The 18265-nt window shown below is 44.6% G+C and overlaps 1 protein-coding gene across 3 annotated transcripts in view; it reads left to right on the top strand.

The window, feature by feature from the left end:
• The window catches only part of ttbk1a (tau tubulin kinase 1a), a 45035-nt gene that overhangs the window by 13448 nt on the left and 13322 nt on the right, over positions 1 to 18265 (top strand). For all 3 annotated transcript variants that reach the window (XM_061987977.2, XM_061987978.2, XM_061987976.2), the window contains exons 3-8: positions 5668 to 5815; positions 7209 to 7282; positions 8122 to 8262; positions 9836 to 9940; positions 11076 to 11141; positions 16121 to 16213. In XM_061987977.2, the coding sequence (XP_061843961.2) occupies positions 5668 to 5815; positions 7209 to 7282; positions 8122 to 8262; positions 9836 to 9940; positions 11076 to 11141; positions 16121 to 16213 (627 nt within the window). The remainder of the gene's footprint in view (positions 1 to 5667; positions 5816 to 7208; positions 7283 to 8121; positions 8263 to 9835; positions 9941 to 11075; positions 11142 to 16120; positions 16214 to 18265) is intronic.

The following is an 18265-nucleotide window of genomic DNA, read 5'->3' as shown; positions in this document are numbered from 1 at the left end:
AAATCAAAATTTTACAAGAAAAACTGAACATTTGTGCAACAGTATGATAAATGTTGGAATTTTACTCAATAACAGTCGCAGTTTTACAAGAAAAGCTTAACATTTGAACAATTTTATTAAAAGGAGTCATAATTTTACTCGACAAAAGTCACAATGTTATAAGAAAACTTTAAAATTGGGGCAATATTATAATAATATTCTGAATTTCACTTGGCAAAATTATGACAAAAGTCATCATTTTCCTCAAAAAAGTTCGCTATTTTACAAGAACAACAAAAAAAATGGCAATATTGTGATAAAAGTAATAATTTTATATGACAAATGTCACCATTTTGCATTAAAAAGTAATCATTTGACATAAACTCCTCTCTGAGCTGCCACCTTATGGTGGTAGAGGAGTTTGCGTGTCCCAATGATCCTAGGAGCTATGTTGTCCAGGGGATTCTATGCCCCCTGGTAGGGTCTCCCAAGACAAACTGGTCCTAGGTGAGGGATCAGACAAAGAGCAGCTTGAAGACTTCTATGGAAATACAACAACCGAGACTTCCCTCGCCCAGACGCGGGTCACCGGGGCCCCCCTCTGGAGCCAGGCCCGGAGTTGGGGCACGATGGCGAGCGCCTAGTGGCTGGGCCTGTCCCCATGGGGCCCGGCCGGGCACAGCCCGAAGAGGCAACGTGGGTCCCCCCTCCAATGGGCTCACCACTCATGGGAGGGGCCATAGAGGTCGGGTGCAGTGTGAGCTGGGCGTCAGCCGAAGGCAGGGCACTTGGCGGTCTGATCCTCGGCTACATAAGCTAGCTCTTGGGACATGGAATGTCACCTCGCTGGAGGGGAAGGAGCCTGAGCTAGTGCGCGAGGTGGAGAAGTTCCGGCTGGATATAGTCGAACTCACTTCGACGCACAGCAAGGGCTCAGTTCTCTCGAGAGGGGCTGGACTCTCTTCCACTCTGGCGTTGCACGCAGTGAGAGGCGACGGGCTGGGGCAGCAATTCTTGTTGCCCCCCCCGGCTCAGAGCCTGCACGTTGGAGTTCAACCCAGTGGACGAGACGGTAGCCTCCCTCTGCCTTCAGGTGGGGGGACGGGTCCTGACTGTTGTTTGTGCTTATGCACCAAACAGCAGTTCAGAGTACCCACCCTTTTTGGATACACTCGAGGGAGTACTGGAAAGTGCTCCCCAGGGTGTTCCCTTGTCCTACTGGGGGAATTCAACGCTCATGTTGGCAACGACAGTGAAACCTGGAGAGGCGTGATTGGGAAGAATGGCCGCCCGGATCTGAACCCGAGTGGTGTTTTGTTATTGGACTTTTGTGCTCGTCACAGATTGTCCACAACAAACACCATGTTCAAACATATGAGTGTCCATATGTGCACTTGGCACCAGGACACTCCAGGCCGGAGTTCCATGATCGACTTTGTAGTTGTGTCATCGGATTTGCGGCCTCATGTTTTGGACACTCGGGTGAAGAGAGAGGCGGAGCTTTCTACCGATCACCAACTGGTGGTGAGTTGTCTGCGATGGTGGGGGAGAATGCCAGACAGACCTGGCAGCCCCAAACGCATTGTGAGGGTTTGCTGGGAACGTCTGGCAGAGTCCCCTGTCAGAGAGAGTTTCAATTCCCACCTCCGGAAGAACTTTGAACATGCCACGAGGGAGGTGCTGGACATTGAGTCCGAGTGGACCATGTTCCGCGCCTCTATTGTCGGGGCGGCTGATTGGAGCTGTGGCCGCAAGGTAGTTGGTGCCTGTCGTGGCGGTAATCCTAGAACCCGCTTGTGGACACCAGCGGTGAAGGATGCCGTCAAGCTAAAGAAAGAGTCCTATCGGGTTCTTTTAGTTCGTAGGACTCCGGAGGCAGCGGACAGGTACCGACAGGCCAAGCGGTGTGCGGCTTCAGCGGTCGCAGAGGCAAAAACTCGGACATGGGAGGAGTTCGGGGAAGCCAGGGAAAACGACTTCCGGACGGCTTCGAAGCGATTCTGGACCACCATCCGCCGCATCAGGAAAGGGAAGCAGTGCACTGTCAACAATGTGTACGGTGAGGATGGTGTTCTGCTGACCTCGACTGCGGATGTTGTGGATCGGTGGAAGGAATACTTCGAAGATCTCTTTAATCCCACCAACACGTCTTCCTATGAGGAAACAGTTCCTGGGGCGGTATAGCTCGGTTGGTAGAGCGGCCGTGCCAGCAACTTGAGGGTTCCAGGTTCGATCCCCGCTTCCGCCATCCTAGTCACTGCCGTTGTGTCCTTGGGCAAGACACTTTACCCACCTGCTCCCAGTGCCACCTACATTGCTTTAAATGTAAATGTAGTTAAAAAGTTCCTCGGTGGCAAGGGGGTGGATGAGATCCACCCGGAGTTCCTTAAGGCTCTGGATTCTGTGGGGCTGTCTTGGTTGACAAGACTCTGCAACATCGCGTGGACATCGGGGGCGGTACCTCTGGATTGGCAGACCGGGGTGGTGGTTCCTCTCTTTAAGAAGGGGAACCGGAGGGTGTGTTCCAACTATCGTGGGATCACACTCCTCAGCCTTCCCGGTAAGGTCTATTCAGGTGTACTGGAGAGGAGGCTACGCCGGATAGTCGAACCTCGGATTCAGGAGGAACAGTGTGGTTTTCGTCCTGGTCGTTGAACTGTGGACCAGCTCTATGTGAAAAATCCCTCCTTTTTGGGACCACCCTCATGTTGATAGATGGCCCCCACTTTGGACAACCCAGCTGTAGAAGCTAACAGTTAATGGCCACCATAGTCTTAGTAGTGTAGTGTATGTGTTCATCCTATGGTCACATATGGGTGGTCTTACGTCAACACCAGAAGTGGTCAAATCAGCTGTTCTCCTGGCGGGGTTGAATAGGGAAGTCCTTCTTTAGCTTGTGTTATCATATACTGCTGCCTTTGCACCTGTCAATCTTCACTTCTGTATGCACATTAAACCAACAAAAAATCCTGACTTTGGAGCAATGTTCACGGACTCTAGTATTTGGCTCTCTATTACATGCAATACAAGAACACACACACACACACACACACACACACACACACACACACACACACACACACACACACACACACACACACACACAACACACACACACACACACACACACACACACACACACACACACACACACACACACACACACACACACACACACACACAGGTTATCATTTGGAATGGGGAGCAAAGTGTGTGATCATGTCTTGTGGGGACCAGCCTTTCTACAGGCTGTGGAGGCATCAAAATGTAGGTCAAATGTCCACTGGCCAGTTAGCTCATACACGTCTTTAAATCTCTGGATGGATGGATGGATGTGCTGATCATTCTTACTGGGGACCCTGGGGAAAAAGACTTCATATGCTTCATGGAGACCACATTTAAATCATTTTGCATAATTCACACAAATTTGTACGTGACTACTGAGGACCATTTCAAAAAAAGCAGCGAGTGCAGTACCATCTACAGCCTGATGAGGGGGCTGCCGTGCAAATGTCTCACACTCAAACTAAGCAGTAAACATGTTTTATGGGCCAAAGCTTAAAAATCACTTAGGCATCTTCAGAATGGATCTGACTAGCATTTAAAAAGGTTTCCCTTTAGGGGACCTGCTTTTTTGTCCCCATACCGTCAGAGAGAGAGTGTAAACAGAGCGATGTCCCCATTAAGTAAGCATTGCCAGAACACACACACACACACACACACACACACATACACACACACACACATACGCACACACACGCATGCACACACACGCGTACACACACGCACACACACACACACACACACACACACACACACACACACACACACACACACACACACATACACACACACACACATACGCACACACACGCATGCACACACACGCGTACACACACGCACACACACACACACACACACACACAGGCCCAGAGAGCAGGTGGTACACAGAGCCCCCTAGTGGCTGCAAGTACAAGTGCATGAAATATGACAGCAAATGTGTCCTAGTGTGTGTCCTAGTCCTGTGTCCTGTGTCCTAGTCCTGTGTCCTGTGTCCTAGTCCTGTGTCCTGTGTCCTAGTCCTGTGTTCTGTGTCCTAGTCCTGTGTCCTAGTCCTGTGTTCTGTGTCCTAGTCCTGTGTCCTGTGTCCTAGTCCTGTGTCCTGTGTCCTAGTCCTGTGTCCTAGTCCTGTGTTCTGTGTTCTAGTCCTGTGTCCTAGTCCTGTATCCTAGTCCTGTGTCTGTGTCCTAGTCCTGTGTCCTGTGTCCTAGTCCTGTGTCCTAGTCCTGTGTCCTGTGTCCTTTGTCCTAGTCCTGTGTCCTGTGTCTGTGTACTAGTCCTGTGTCCTAGTCCTGTGTGCTAGTCCTGTGTTCTGTGTCCTTTGTCCTAGTCCTGTGTCCTAGTCCTGTGTCCTACTCCTGTGTCCTTGTCCTGTGTCCTGTGTCCTGTGTCCTAGTCCTGTGTCCTGTGTCCTAGACCTGTATCCTAGTCCTGTGTCCTGTGTACTAGTCCTGTGTCCTAGTCCTGTGTGCTAGTCCTGTGTCCTAGTCCTGTGTTCTGTGTCCTTTGTCCTAGTCCTGTGTCCTAGTCCTGTGTCCTGTGTCCTGTGTCCTAGTCCTGTGTCCTGTGTCTGTGTACTAGTCCTGTGTCCTAGTCCTGTGTGCTAGTCCTGTGTTCTGTGTCCTTTGTCCTAGTCCTGTGTCCTACTCCTGTGTCCTTGTCCTGTGTCCTGTGTCCTAGTCCTGTGTCCTGTGTCCTAGACCTGTATCCTAGTCCTGTATCCTGTGTACTAGTCCTGTGTCCTAGTCCTGTGTGCTAGTCCTGTGTCCTAGTCCTGTGTTCTGTGTCCTTTGTCCTAGTCCTGTGTACTGTGTCCTAGTCCTGTGTCCTAGTCCTGTGTCCTGTGTCCTGTGTCCTGTGTCCTAGTCCTGTGTCCTTGTCCTGTGTCCTGTGTCCTGTGTCCTAGTCCTGTATCCTAGTCCTGTGTCCTAGTCCTGTGTCTTGTGTCCTAGTCCTGTGTCCTGTGTCTTAGTCCTGTGTCCTAGTCCTGTGTCCTGTGTCTTAGTCCTGTGTCCTAGTCTTGTGTCATAGTCCTGTGTCCTGTTCCTGTGTCCTGTGTCCTGTGTCCTTTGTCCTAGTCCTGTGTCCTGTGTCGTAGTCCTGTGTCCTGTGTCCTGTATCCTAGTCCTGTGTCCTGTGTCCTTTGTCCTAGTCCTGTGTCCTAGTCCTGTGTCCTGTGTCCTGTATCCTAGTCCTGTGTCCTGTGTCCTTTGTCCTAGTCCTGTGTCCTAGTCCTGTGTCCTGTGTCCTGTATCCTAGTCCTGTGTCCTGTGTCCTTTGTCCTAGTCCTGTGTCCTAGTCCTGTGTCCTGTGTCCTGTATCCTAGTCCTGTGTCCTGTGTCCTTTGTCCTAGTCCTGTGTCCTAGTCCTGTGTCCTGTGTCCTGTGTCCTGTGTCCTGTATCCTAGTCCTGTGTCCTAGTCCTGTGTCCTGTGTCCTGTGTCCTGTATCCTAGTCCTGTGTCCTAGTCCTGTGTCCTGTGTCCTGTGTCCTGTGTCCTGTGTCCTAGTCCTGTGTCCTAGTACTGTGTCCTGTGTCCTAGTCCTGTGTCCTAGTCCTGTGTCCTGTGTCCTGTGTCCTGTGTCCTGTGTCCTAGTCCTGTGTCCTAGTCCTGTGTCCTGTGTCCTAGCTGAAGAAGATCGGCGGCGGCGGCTTCGGTGAAATCTACGAGGCTTTGGACCTGCTGACTCGGGAGAACGTGGCGCTGAAGGTGGAGTCGGCCCAGCAGCCCAAACAGGTTCTGAAGATGGAGGTGGCTGTGCTGAAGAAGCTGCAGGGTGAGTGCTTGTGTTGTTGTGGCGCTACACCCACTAGCGACTGTGTTGTTGTGGCGCTACACCCGTTAGCAACTGTGTTGTTGTGGCGCTACACCCGCTAGGGACTGTGTTGTTGTGGCGCTACACCCGCTAGCGACTGTGTTGTTGTGGCGCTACACCCGCTAGCGACTGTGTTGTTGTGGCGCTACACCCGCTTGCGACTGTGTTGTTGTGGCGCTACAGCCGTTAGCAACTGTGTTGTTGTGGCGCTACACCCGCTAGCGACTGTGTTGTTGTGGCGCTACACCCGCTAGCGACTGTGTTGTTGTGGCGCTACACCCGCTAGCAACTGTGTTGTTGTGGCGCTACACCCGCTAGCAACTGTGTTGTTGTGGCGCTACACCCGCTAGCAACTGTGTTGTTGTGGCGCTACACCCGCTAGCGACTGTGTTGTTGTGGCGCTACACCCGCTAGCGACTGTGTTGTTGTGGCGCTACACCCGCTTGCGACTGTGTTGTTGTGGCGCTACAGCCGTTAGCAACTGTGTTGTTGTGGCGCTACACCCGCTTGCGACTGTGTTGTTGTGGCGCTACACCCGCTAGCGACTGTGTTGTTGTGGCGCTACACCCGCTAGCAACTGTGTTGTTGTGGCGCTACACCCGCTAGCGACTGTGTTGTTGTGGCGCTACACCCGCTAGCGACTGTGTTGTTGTGGCGCTACACCCGCTAGCGACTGTGTTGTTGTGGCGCTACACCCGCTAGCGACTGTGTTGTTGTGGCGCTACACCCGCTAGCGACTGTGTTGTTGTGGCGCTACAGCCGTTAGCAACTGTGTTGTTGTGGCGCTACACCCGCTTGCGACTGTGTTGTTGTGGCGCTACACCCGCTAGCGACTGTGTTGTTGTGGCGCTACACCCGCTAGCAACTGTGTTGTTGTGGCGCTACACCCACTAGCGACTGTGTTGTTGTGGCGCTACACCCACTAGCGACTGTGTTGTTGTGGCACTACACCCGCTTGCAACTGTGTTGTTGTGGCGCTACACCCGTTAGCAACTGTGTTGTTGTGGCGCTACACCCGCTAGCGACTGTGTTGTTGTGGCGCTACACCCGCTAGCGACTGTGTTGTTGTGGCGCTACACCCGCTAGCGACTGTGTTGTTGTGGCGCTACACCCGCTGACGCTCTTCTAGCGACTGTGTTGTTGTGGCGCTACACCCGCTGACGCTCTGCTAGCGACTGTGTTGTTGTGGCGCTACACCCGCTGACGCTCTGCTAGCGACTGTGTTGTTGTGGCGCTACACCCGCTGACGCTCTGCTAGCGACTATGTTGTTGTGGCGCTACACCCGCTGACGCTCTGCTAGCGACTATGTTGTTGTGGCGCCACACCCGCTGACTCTCTGTTGTTGTGGCGCAGGTAAGAACCACGTGTGCAAGTTCATCGGCTGCGGCAGAAATGACAAATTCAACTACGTGGTCATGCAGCTTCAGGTGAGAGCTCTCATCACCTCCCACGTCACGCCCCCTGACCTCCACCCTCACGCTCTCAACCTGACCTCCACCCTCACGCTCTCAACCTGACCTCCACCCTCACGCTCTCAACCTGACCTCCACCCTCACACTCTCAACCTGACCTCCACCCTCACGCTCTCAACCTGACCTCCACCCTCACGCTCTCAACCTGACCTCCACCCTCACGCTCTCAACCTGACCTCCACCCTCACGCTCTCAACCTGACCTCCACCCTCACGCTCTCAACCTGACCTCCACCCTCACGCTCTCAACCTGACCTCCACCCTCACGCTCTCAACCTGACCTCCACCCTCACGCTCTCAACCTGACCTCCACCCTCACGCTCTCAACCTGACCTCCACCCTCACGCTCTCAACCTGACCTCCACCCTCACGCTCTCAACCTGACCTCCACCCTCACGCTCTCAACCTGACCTCCACCCTCACGCTCTCAACCTGACCTCCACCCTCACGCTCTCAACCTGACCTCCACCCTCACGCTCTCAACCTGACCTCCACCCTCACGCTCTCAACCTGACCTCCACCCTCACACTCTCAACCTGACCTCCACCCTCACGCTCTCAACCTGACCTCCACCCTCACGCTCTCAACCTGACCTCCACCCTCACGCTCTCAACCTGACCTCCACCCTCACACTCTCAACCTGACCTCCACCCTCACGCTCTCAACCTGACCTCCACCCTCACGCTCTCAACCTGACCTCCACCCTCACGCTCTCAACCTGACCTCCACCCTCACGCTCTCAACCTGACCTCCACCCTCACGCTCTCAACCTGACCTCCACCCTCACGCTCTCAGGGGCGCAACCTGGCAGACCTGAGGCGCAGTCAGCCCCGAGGAACCTTCACCATGAGCACCACCCTCAGACTGGGCAAGCAGATCCTGGAGTCCATCGAAGCCATCCACTCTGTGGGCTTCCTGCACCGCGACATCAAACCTGTGAGCATTCATGTCTTCATTCTCACCTCTCATGTCTTCATTCATGTCTTCATTCTCACCTCTCATGTCTTCATTCTCACCTGTCATGTCTTCATTCATGTCTTTTTTCTCACCTCTCATGTCTTCATTTTAATGTGTCATGTCTTCATTTTAACGTGTCATGTCTTCATTTTAAGGTGTCATGTCTTCATTTTAAGGTGTCATGTCTTCATTTTAATGTGTCATGTCTTCATTTTAATGTGTCATGTCTTCATTTTAAGGTGTCATGTCTTCATTTTAAGGTGTCATGTCTTCATTTTAATGTGTCATGTCTTCATTTTAATGTGTCATGTCTTCATTTTAATGTGTCATGTCTTCATTTTAATGTGTCATGTCTTCATTTTAATGTGTCATGTCTTCATTTTAATGTGTCATGTCTTCATTTTAATGTGTCATGTCTTCATTTTAATGTGTCATGTCTTCATTTTAACGTGTCATGTCTTCATTTTAATGTGTCATGTCTTCATTTTAATGTGTCATGTCTTCATTTTAATGTGTCATGTCTTCATTTTAATGTGTCATGTCTTCATTTTAATGTGTCATGTCTTCATTTTAATGTGTCATGTCTTCATTTTAATGTGTCATGTCTTCATTTTAATGTGTCATGTCTTCATTTTAATGTGTCATGTCTTCATTTTAACGTGTCATGTTTTCATTTTAACGTGTCATGTCTTCATTTTAACGTGTCATGTCTTCATTTTAATGTGTCATGTCTTCATTTTAACGTGTCATGTCTTCATTTTAAGGTGTCATGTCTTCATTTTAATGTGTCATGTCTTCATTTTAATGTGTCATGTCTTCATTTTAACTTGTCATATCTTTATTTTAACGTGTCATGTCTTCATTTTAATGTGTCATGTCTTCATTTTAATGTGTCATGTCTTCATTTTAATGTGTCATGTCTTCATTTTAACGTGTCATGTCTTCATTTTAATGTGTCATGTCTTCATTTTAACGTGTAATGTTTTCATTTTAACGTGTCATGTCTTCGTTTTAATGTGTCATGTGTTCGTTTTAAAGTGTTGTGGTCATTGTAAAGTGTAATTTGTTAATTGTAATGTTTCATGTGTTCATTGTAATGTGTCATGTCTTTATTGTAAAGTGTCATGTGTTCATTGTACTGTGTCGTGTGTTCATTTTAAATTGTTGTGTTAATTTCAATGTCATGTGGTCATTGTAAAGTGTCATGTGTTCGTTTTGAAGTGTCACGCATTTTACTGTTTCATGTGTTTTCTTTTAAAGTTTTATGTATTCATTTTAATGTTTAATGTGTTCATTTTAGTGTCAAGTGTTCATTTTAATGTGTCATGTGTTCATTTTAATGTGACATGTGTTCATTTGAAAGTGTTATGGTCATTGTAAAGTGTAATTTGTTAATTGTAATGTTTCATGTGTTCATTGTAATGTGTCATGTGTTCATTTTATTGTGTCATGTGTTCATGTTAAAGCGTCATGTGTTCATGTTAAAGTGTCGTGTGTTCATGTTGAAGTGTCATGTGTTCATATTGAGTGCAGTGAATGTTTATTCCTGCAGTCCAACTTTGCAATGGGCAGACTGCCCTCCACATACAGGAAGTGCTACATGCTGGACTTCGGTCTGGCCCGACAGTACACCAACACCACGGGCGAGGTCCGGCCGGTAAGAACTTTTAGTTAGCGTGTTCATTAGCATGTTGATTAGCATTTCACTGCTTTTAGTTAGCGTGGTCATTAGCATGTTGATTCGCATTTCACTGCTTTTAGTTAGCGTGATCATTAGCATGTTGATTCGCATTTCAGTGGTTTTAGTTAGCGTGGTCATTAGCATGTCGATTCGCATTTCACTGCTTTTAGTTAGCGTGTTCATTAGCATGTTGATTAGCATTTCACTGCTTTTAGTTAGCGTGGTCATTAGCATGTTGATTAGCATTTCACTGCTTTTAGTTAGCGTGGTCATTAGCATGTTGATTAGCATTTCAGTGCTTTCAGTTAGCGTGTTCATTAGCATGTTGTCATTTCACTGCTTTTAGTTAGCGTGTTCATTAGCATTTTGATTAGCATTTCAGTGCTTTCAGTTAGCGTGTTCATTAGCATGTTGTCATTTCACTGCTTTTAGTTAGCGTGTTCATTAGCATGTTGATTGTCATTTCACTGCTTTCAGTTAGCGTGTTCATTAGCATGTTGTCATTTCACTGCTTTTAGTTAGCGTGTTCATTAGCATGTTGATTGTCATTTCACTGTTTTTAGTTAGCGTGTTCATTAGCATGTTGATTAGCATTTCAGTGCTTTCAGTTAGCGTGTTCATTAGCATGTTGATTAGCATTTCAGTGGTTTTAGTTAGCGTGTTCATTAGCGTGTTGATAATGATGTTTATTAGAAAAAGTAGCTAGTAGCGCCATGCTAACATCATGAGTGTTTAGCGTGTTAGTCAGCAGGTGTCTTGCTAGTAGCGCCATGCTAACATCATGTGTGTGTTGTATGTTGAAGACATTCTTTTGGTTTCCATCACATTTTCTTGTAATCATGATTATGATTTGTTTCATTTTTTTGTCTTTTGCGTCTTCTTTTTGTTTTTCTTCCAGTTCTTACCTTTGGACTTATGATTTTGACGTGCATGCCTTCATCATCACCATGGTTACCAGGGATGTGAGTGGTTTCCATAGCAACCGAGGGGCGGCATCAACAGCAAGCCAACACGTCACATGTCCATTTATGTTGCCCTCTGACCCCTGCTGCTCTTTTCACTTGGCTTTGTTACCCTACCTTTAATGAGTGATGTCACTTCCTGTCTTCAGCCGAGGACGGTGGCGGGCTTCAGAGGGACGGTGCGTTACGCCTCCGTCAACGCTCACAAGAACAAGGTGAGGCTTTCTTCCACACACATGTGGCAGATCAGCCTGTAGACACATGTAACACATGTAGTATATGTCTGTAACACATGTACAATATATGTGTAACACATGTAGTATATGTGTGTAACACATGTAGTATATGTCTGTAACACATGTAGTATATGTGTGTAACACATGTACAATATATGTGTAACACATGTAGTATATGTCTGTAACACATGTACAATATATGTGTAACACATGTAGTATATGTCTGTAACACATGTAGTATATGTCTGTAACACATGTAGTATATGTCTGTAACACATGTACAATATATGTGTAACACATGTACAATATATGTGTAACACATGCACTATATGTGTGTAACACAAGTAGTATATGTGTGTAACACATGTAGTATATGTGTGTAACACATGTAGTATACATGTGTAACACATGTAGTATATGTGTGTAACACATGTAGTATATATGTGTAACACATGTAGTATATGTGTGCAACACATGTAGTATATGTCTGCAACACATGTAGTATATGTCTGTAACACATGTAGTATATGTGTGTAACACATGTAGTATATGTCTGTAACACATGTAGTATATGTCTGTGACACATGTAGTATATGTCTGTAACACATGTAGTATATGTATGTAACACATGTAGTATATATATGTGTAACACATGTTGTATATGTGTGTAACACATGTAGTATATGTCTGTGACACATGTAGCATATGTGTGTAACACATGTAGTATATGTCTGTAACACATGTAGTATGTGTGTAACACATGTAGTATATGTCTGTAACACTTGTAGTATATGTCTGTAACACATGTAGTATATGTATGTAACACATGTAGTATATATATGTGTAACACATGTAGTATATGTGTGTAACACATGTAGTATATGTCTGTGACACATGTAGTATGTGTGTAACACATGTAGTATATGTCTGTAACACATGTAGTATATGTCTGTAACACATGTAGTATATGTATGTAACACATGTAGTATATGTGTGTAACACATGTAGTATATGTCTGTAACACATGTAGTATGTCTGTAACACATGTAGTATATGTCTGTAACACATGTAGTATATGTATGTAACACATGTAGTATATATATGTGTAACACATGTAGTATATGTGTGTAACACATGTAGTATATGTCTGTGACACATGTAGTATGTGTGTAACACATGTAGTATATGTCTGTAACACATGTAGTATATGTCTGTAACACATGTAGTATATGTATGTAACACATGTAGTATATGTGTGTAACACATGTAGTATATGTCTGTAACACATGTAGTATATGTCTGTAACACATGTAGTATATGTATGTAACACATGTAGTATATGTGTGTAACACATGTAGTATATGTCTGTAACACATGTAGTATGTGTGTAACACATGTAGTATATGTCTGTAACACATGTAGTATATGTCTGTAACACATGTAGTATATATATGTGTAACACATGTAGTATATGTGTGTAACACATGTAGTATGTCTGTGACACATGTAGTATATGTGTGTAACACATGTAGTATATGTCTGTGACACATGTAGTATATGTCTGTAACACATGTAGTATATGTGTGTAACACATGTAGTATATGTCTGTAACACATGTAGTATATGTGTGTAACACATGTAGTATATGTCTGTGACACATGTAGTATATGTCTGTAACACATGTAGTATATATATGTGTAACATATGTAGTATATGTGTGTAACACATGTAGTATATGTGTGTAACACATGTAGTATATAAGTGTAACACATGTAGTATATGTGTGTAACACATGTAGTATATGTGTGTAACACATGTAGTATATGTGTGTAACACATGTAGTATATGTGTGTAACACATGTAGTATATGTCTGTAACACATGTAGTATATATATGTGTAACACATGTAGTATATGTCTGTAACACATGTAGTATATGTATGTAACACATGTAGTATATGTGTAACACATGTAGTATATGTGTGTAACACATGTAGTATGTCTGTAACACATGTAGAATATATGTGTGTAACACATGTAGTATATTTCTGTAACACAAGTAGTATGTGTGTGTAACACATGTAGTATATGTGTGTAACACATGTAGTATATGTCTGTAACACATGTAGTATATGTGTGTAACACATGTAGTATATGTCTGTGACACATGTAGTATGTGTGTTACACATGTAGTATATGTCTGTAACACATGTAGTATATGTGTGTAACACATGTAGTATATGTCCGTAACACATGTAGTGTATGTCTGTAACACATGTAGTATATGTCTGTAACACATGTAGTATATGTCTGTAACACATGTAGTATGTGTGTAACACATGTAGTATATGTCTGTAACACATGTAGTATATGTCTGTAACACATGTAGTATATATATGTGTAACACATGTAGTATATGTGTGTAACACATGTAGTATGTCTGTGACACATGTAGTATATGTCTGTAACACATGTAGTATATATATGTGTAACACATGTAGTATATGTGTGTAACACATGTAGTATGTCTGTGACACATGTAGTATATGTGTGTAACACATGTAGTATATGTCTGTGACACATGTAGTATATGTCTGTAACACATGTAGTATATGTGTGTAACACATGTAGTATATGTCTGTAACACATGTAGTATATGTGTGTAACACATGTAGTATATGTCTGTGACACATGTAGTATATGTCTGTAACACATGTAGTATATATATGTGTAACATATGTAGTATATGTGTGTAACACATGTAGTATATGTGTGTAACACATGTAGTATATAAGTGTAACACATGTAGTATATGTGTGTAACACATGTAGTATATGTGTGTAACACATGTAGTATATGTCTGTAACACATGTAGTATATATATGTGTAACACATGTAGTATATGTGTGTAACACATGTAGTATATGTCTGTGACACATGTAGTATATGTGTGTAACACATGTAGTATATGTCTGTAACACATGTAGTATATATATGTGTAACACATGTAGTATATGTGTGTTACACATGTAGTATATGTCTGTAACACATGTAGTATATGTGTCTAACACATGTAGTATGTGTAACACATGTAGTATATGTGTGTAACATGTAATATGTGTGTGTAACACATGCAGTATATGTGTAACACATGTAGTATATGTGTGTAACACATGTAGTATGTCTGTAACACATGTAGAATATATGTGTGTAACACATGTAGTATATTTCTGTAACACAAGTAGTATGTGTGTGTAACACATGTAGTATATGTGTGTAACACATGTAGTATATGTCTGTAACACATGTAGTATATGTGTGTAACACATGTAGTATGTGTCTGTGACACATGTAGTATGTGTGTTACACATGTAGTATATGTCTGTAACACATGTAGTATATGTGTGTAACACATGTAGTATATGTCCGTAACACATGTAGTGTATGTCTGTAACACATGTAGTATATGTCTGTAACACATGTAGTATATGTGTGTAACACATGTAGTATATGTCCGTAACACATGTAGTGTATGTCTGTAACACATGTAGTATATGTCTGTAACACATGTATTATAACGTAGTAATAACACCAACTAGATGTGACCAATGTACGTCTAAATCTGACCAATCTAAGTTAAATGTTAGACTTAGACAAACTTTAAATTGTACCTCACAGTAGCTCAGTTACAAAGGATGGAAAGTGTAAGGATGGAAAGGATAATGCAAGTATAAAGTAGACTAACAATATATTGTAGCGTCCCGGAAGAGTTAGTACTGCAAGGGGTTCTGGGTATTTGTTCTGTTGTGTTTATGTTGTGTTACGGTGCGGATGTTCTCCCGAAATGTGTTCATCATTCTTGTTTGGTGTGGGTTCACAGTGTGGCGCATATTTGTAACCGTGTTAAACTAGTTTATACGGCCACCCTCAGTGTGACCTGTATGGCTGTTGACCAAGTATGCCTTGCATTAATTCGTGATGAGAACAGCCGGTAGATATTATGTGACTTGGACGGCACGCACACAAAGGAAGTGCCTTTAAGGTTTATTGGCACACTGTACCTCTCCCTACGTCCGCGTACACAGCCGCGTTTTAAAACGTCATACATTTTACTTTTAGTAACCGATACCGATAATTATGAAACCGATACCCATAATTTCCGATATTACATTTTACAGCATTTATCGGCCGATAATATCGGCAGCCCGATATTATCGGACATCCTTAGTTATATTATATTTTTATATAATATATACAATATATAACAATTACAATTAAGTCTAATACTAGATGTGACCAATCTAAGGCTATGTGCTGTCCTATATAACTGGCTATGACTATGTGCTGTCCTATATAACACTCTATGACTATGTGCTGTCCTATATAACTGGCTATGACTATGTGCTGTCCTATATAACACTCTATGACTATGTGCTGTCCTATATAACTGGCTATGACTATGTGCTGTCCTATATAACACTCTATGACTATGTGCTGTCCTGTATAACTGTCTATGACTATGTGCTGTCCTATATAACTGTCTATGACTATGTGCTGTCCTATATAACACTCTATGACTATGTGCTGTCCTATATAACTGGCTATGACTATGTGCTGTCCTGTATAACTGTCTATGACTATGTGCTGTCCTGTATAACTGTCTATGACTATGTGCTGTCCTATATAACTGTCTATGACTATGTGCTGTCCTATATAACACTCTATGACTATGTGCTGTCCTATATAACTGGCTATGACTATGTGCTGTCCTGTATAACTGTCTATGACTATGTGCTGTCCTATATAACTGTCTATGACTATGTGCTGTCCTATATAACACTCTATGACTATGTGCTGTCCTGTATAACTGTCTATGACTATGTGCTGTCCTATATAACTGTCTATGACTATGTGCTGTCCTATCACATCATGCTTGTCTTCATTCTGCTGCCCCTGCAGGAGATGGGTCGCCATGACGACCTGTGGTCACTCTTCTACATGCTGGTGGAGTTTGCTGTTGGACAGTTGCCATGGCGAAAGATCAAAGACAAGGTCCAAAACTCTCCAAACTGGTCCACTTGTAGTCCCCTACTGGTCCACTTGTAGTCTCCTACTAATCCACTTGTAGTCCCCTACTGGTCCACATGTAGTCCCAGTTTGGTGCACTTGTAGTCTGCTACTGGTCCACTTGTTGTCCCCATAGTAGTCCACTTCTGCTTCACTTGTATTCCCCCTACTGGTCCACTTGTTGTCCACTCCTGTTTCACTTGTAGTCTATTGATCCACTTGTAGTTCACTTCTGCATTACTTGTAATCCCTTTTGGTCCACTTGTAGTCCACTACTGGTTCACTTGTAGTCCTCTTTTCGTCCACTTGTAGTCCACTTCTGCTTCACTTGTAGTCCCCTACTGGTTCACTTTTACTCCACTTCTGCTTCACTTATAGTCCCCTACTGGTCCACTGGTAGTCCACTTCTGCTTCACTTGTAGTCCCCTTCTTGTCCACTTGTAGTCCCCTACTGGTCCACTTGTAGTCCTCTTTTGGTTTACTTGTAGTTTCCTTCTTGTCCACTTGTTGTCCTCCTACTGGTCCACTTGTAGTCCCCTTTTTGTCCACTTGTAGTCCACTTCTGATCCACTTGTAGTCCCCTTCTGCTTCACTTGTAGTTCCCTTCTGGTCCACTTGTAGTTCGCTACTGGTCCACTTGTTGTCTCCTTCTGGTCCACGTGTAGTCTACTTATGCTTCACTTGTCGTCCCATACTGGTCCACTTGTAGTCCCCGTTTGGTCCACTTGTTGTCCACTACTGGTCCACTTGTAGTCCGCTTTTGGTCCACTTGTAGTCCGCTACTGGTCCACTTGTTGTCCCCGTTTCGTCCACTAGTAGTGCACTTCTGCTTCACTTGTATTCCCCCTACTGGTCCACTTGTAGTCCAATCCTGTTTCACTTGTAGTCTATTGATCCACTTGTAGTCCACTTCCTGATGTAGTCCCCTTGAAGTTGTTTTGTAGTCCCTATGTTTTCCCCTTTTAGTCGACTTGCAGTCCCCATGTTTTCTCCATGTAGTCCCCTTGTTGTCCCCATGTAGTCCACTTGCAGTCCCCATTTTGTCCCCATGTAGCCTACTTGTAGTTCCTATGTGGTCCCCATGTAGTCTACTTGTAGTTCCTATGTTGTCCCCATGTAATCAACCTGTAGTCCCCATGTTGTCCCCATGTAGTCCACTTGTAGTCCCTATGTTGTCCTCATATAGTCCCCATGTAGTCCCTATGTTGTCCCCATGTTGTCCACTTGTAGTCCCTATGCTGTCTTCATGTAGTCCCTATGTTGTCCCTATGCTGTCTTCATGTAGTCCCTGTGTTGTCCCCATGTAGTCCACTTGTAGTCCCTATGTTGTCTTCATGTAGTCCCTATGTTGTCCCTATGCTGTCTTCATGTAGTCCCTATGTTGTCCCCATGTTGTCCACTTGTAGTCCCCATGTTTTCTCCATGTAGTCCCCATGTTGTCCCCATGTAGTTCACTTGTAGTCCCCATGTTTTCTCCATGTAGTCCCCATGTTGTCCCTATGTAGTTCACTTGTAGTCCCCATGTAGCTTACTTGTTGTTCCTATGTGGTCCCCATGTAGTCTACTTGTAGTTCCTATGTTGTCCCCATGTAATCAACTTGTTGGCCTCATGTAGTCCCTATGTTGTCCTCATATAGTCACTATGTTGTCCCCATGTAGTCCACTTGTAGTCCCTATGTTGTCTTCATGTAGTCCCTATGTTGTCCCCATGTTGTCCACTTGTAGTTCCTATGCTGTCTTCATGTAGTCCCTATGATGTCCCTATGTTGTCCACTTGTAGTCCCTATGTTGTCCCCATGTAGTCCACTTGTAGTCCCTATGTTGTCTTCATGTAGTCCCTATGTTGTCCCTATGCTGTTTTCATGTAATCCCTATGTTGTCCCCATGTTGTCCACTTGCAGTCCCCATGTTTTCTCAATGTAGTCCCCATGTTGTCCCCATGTAGTCCACTTGTAGTCCCCATTTTGTCCCCATGTAGCTTACTTGTCGTTCCTATGTGGTCCCCATGTAGTCTACTTGTAGTTCCTATGTTGTCCC

Source organism: Nerophis lumbriciformis, linkage group LG27, assembly GCF_033978685.3.
Source record: "Nerophis lumbriciformis linkage group LG27, RoL_Nlum_v2.1, whole genome shotgun sequence".
Taxonomy (NCBI): Eukaryota; Metazoa; Chordata; class Actinopteri; order Syngnathiformes; family Syngnathidae; genus Nerophis; species Nerophis lumbriciformis.
Note: the sequence above shows the minus strand (reverse complement) of the source record. Positions and strands in the feature narration are given on the sequence as shown.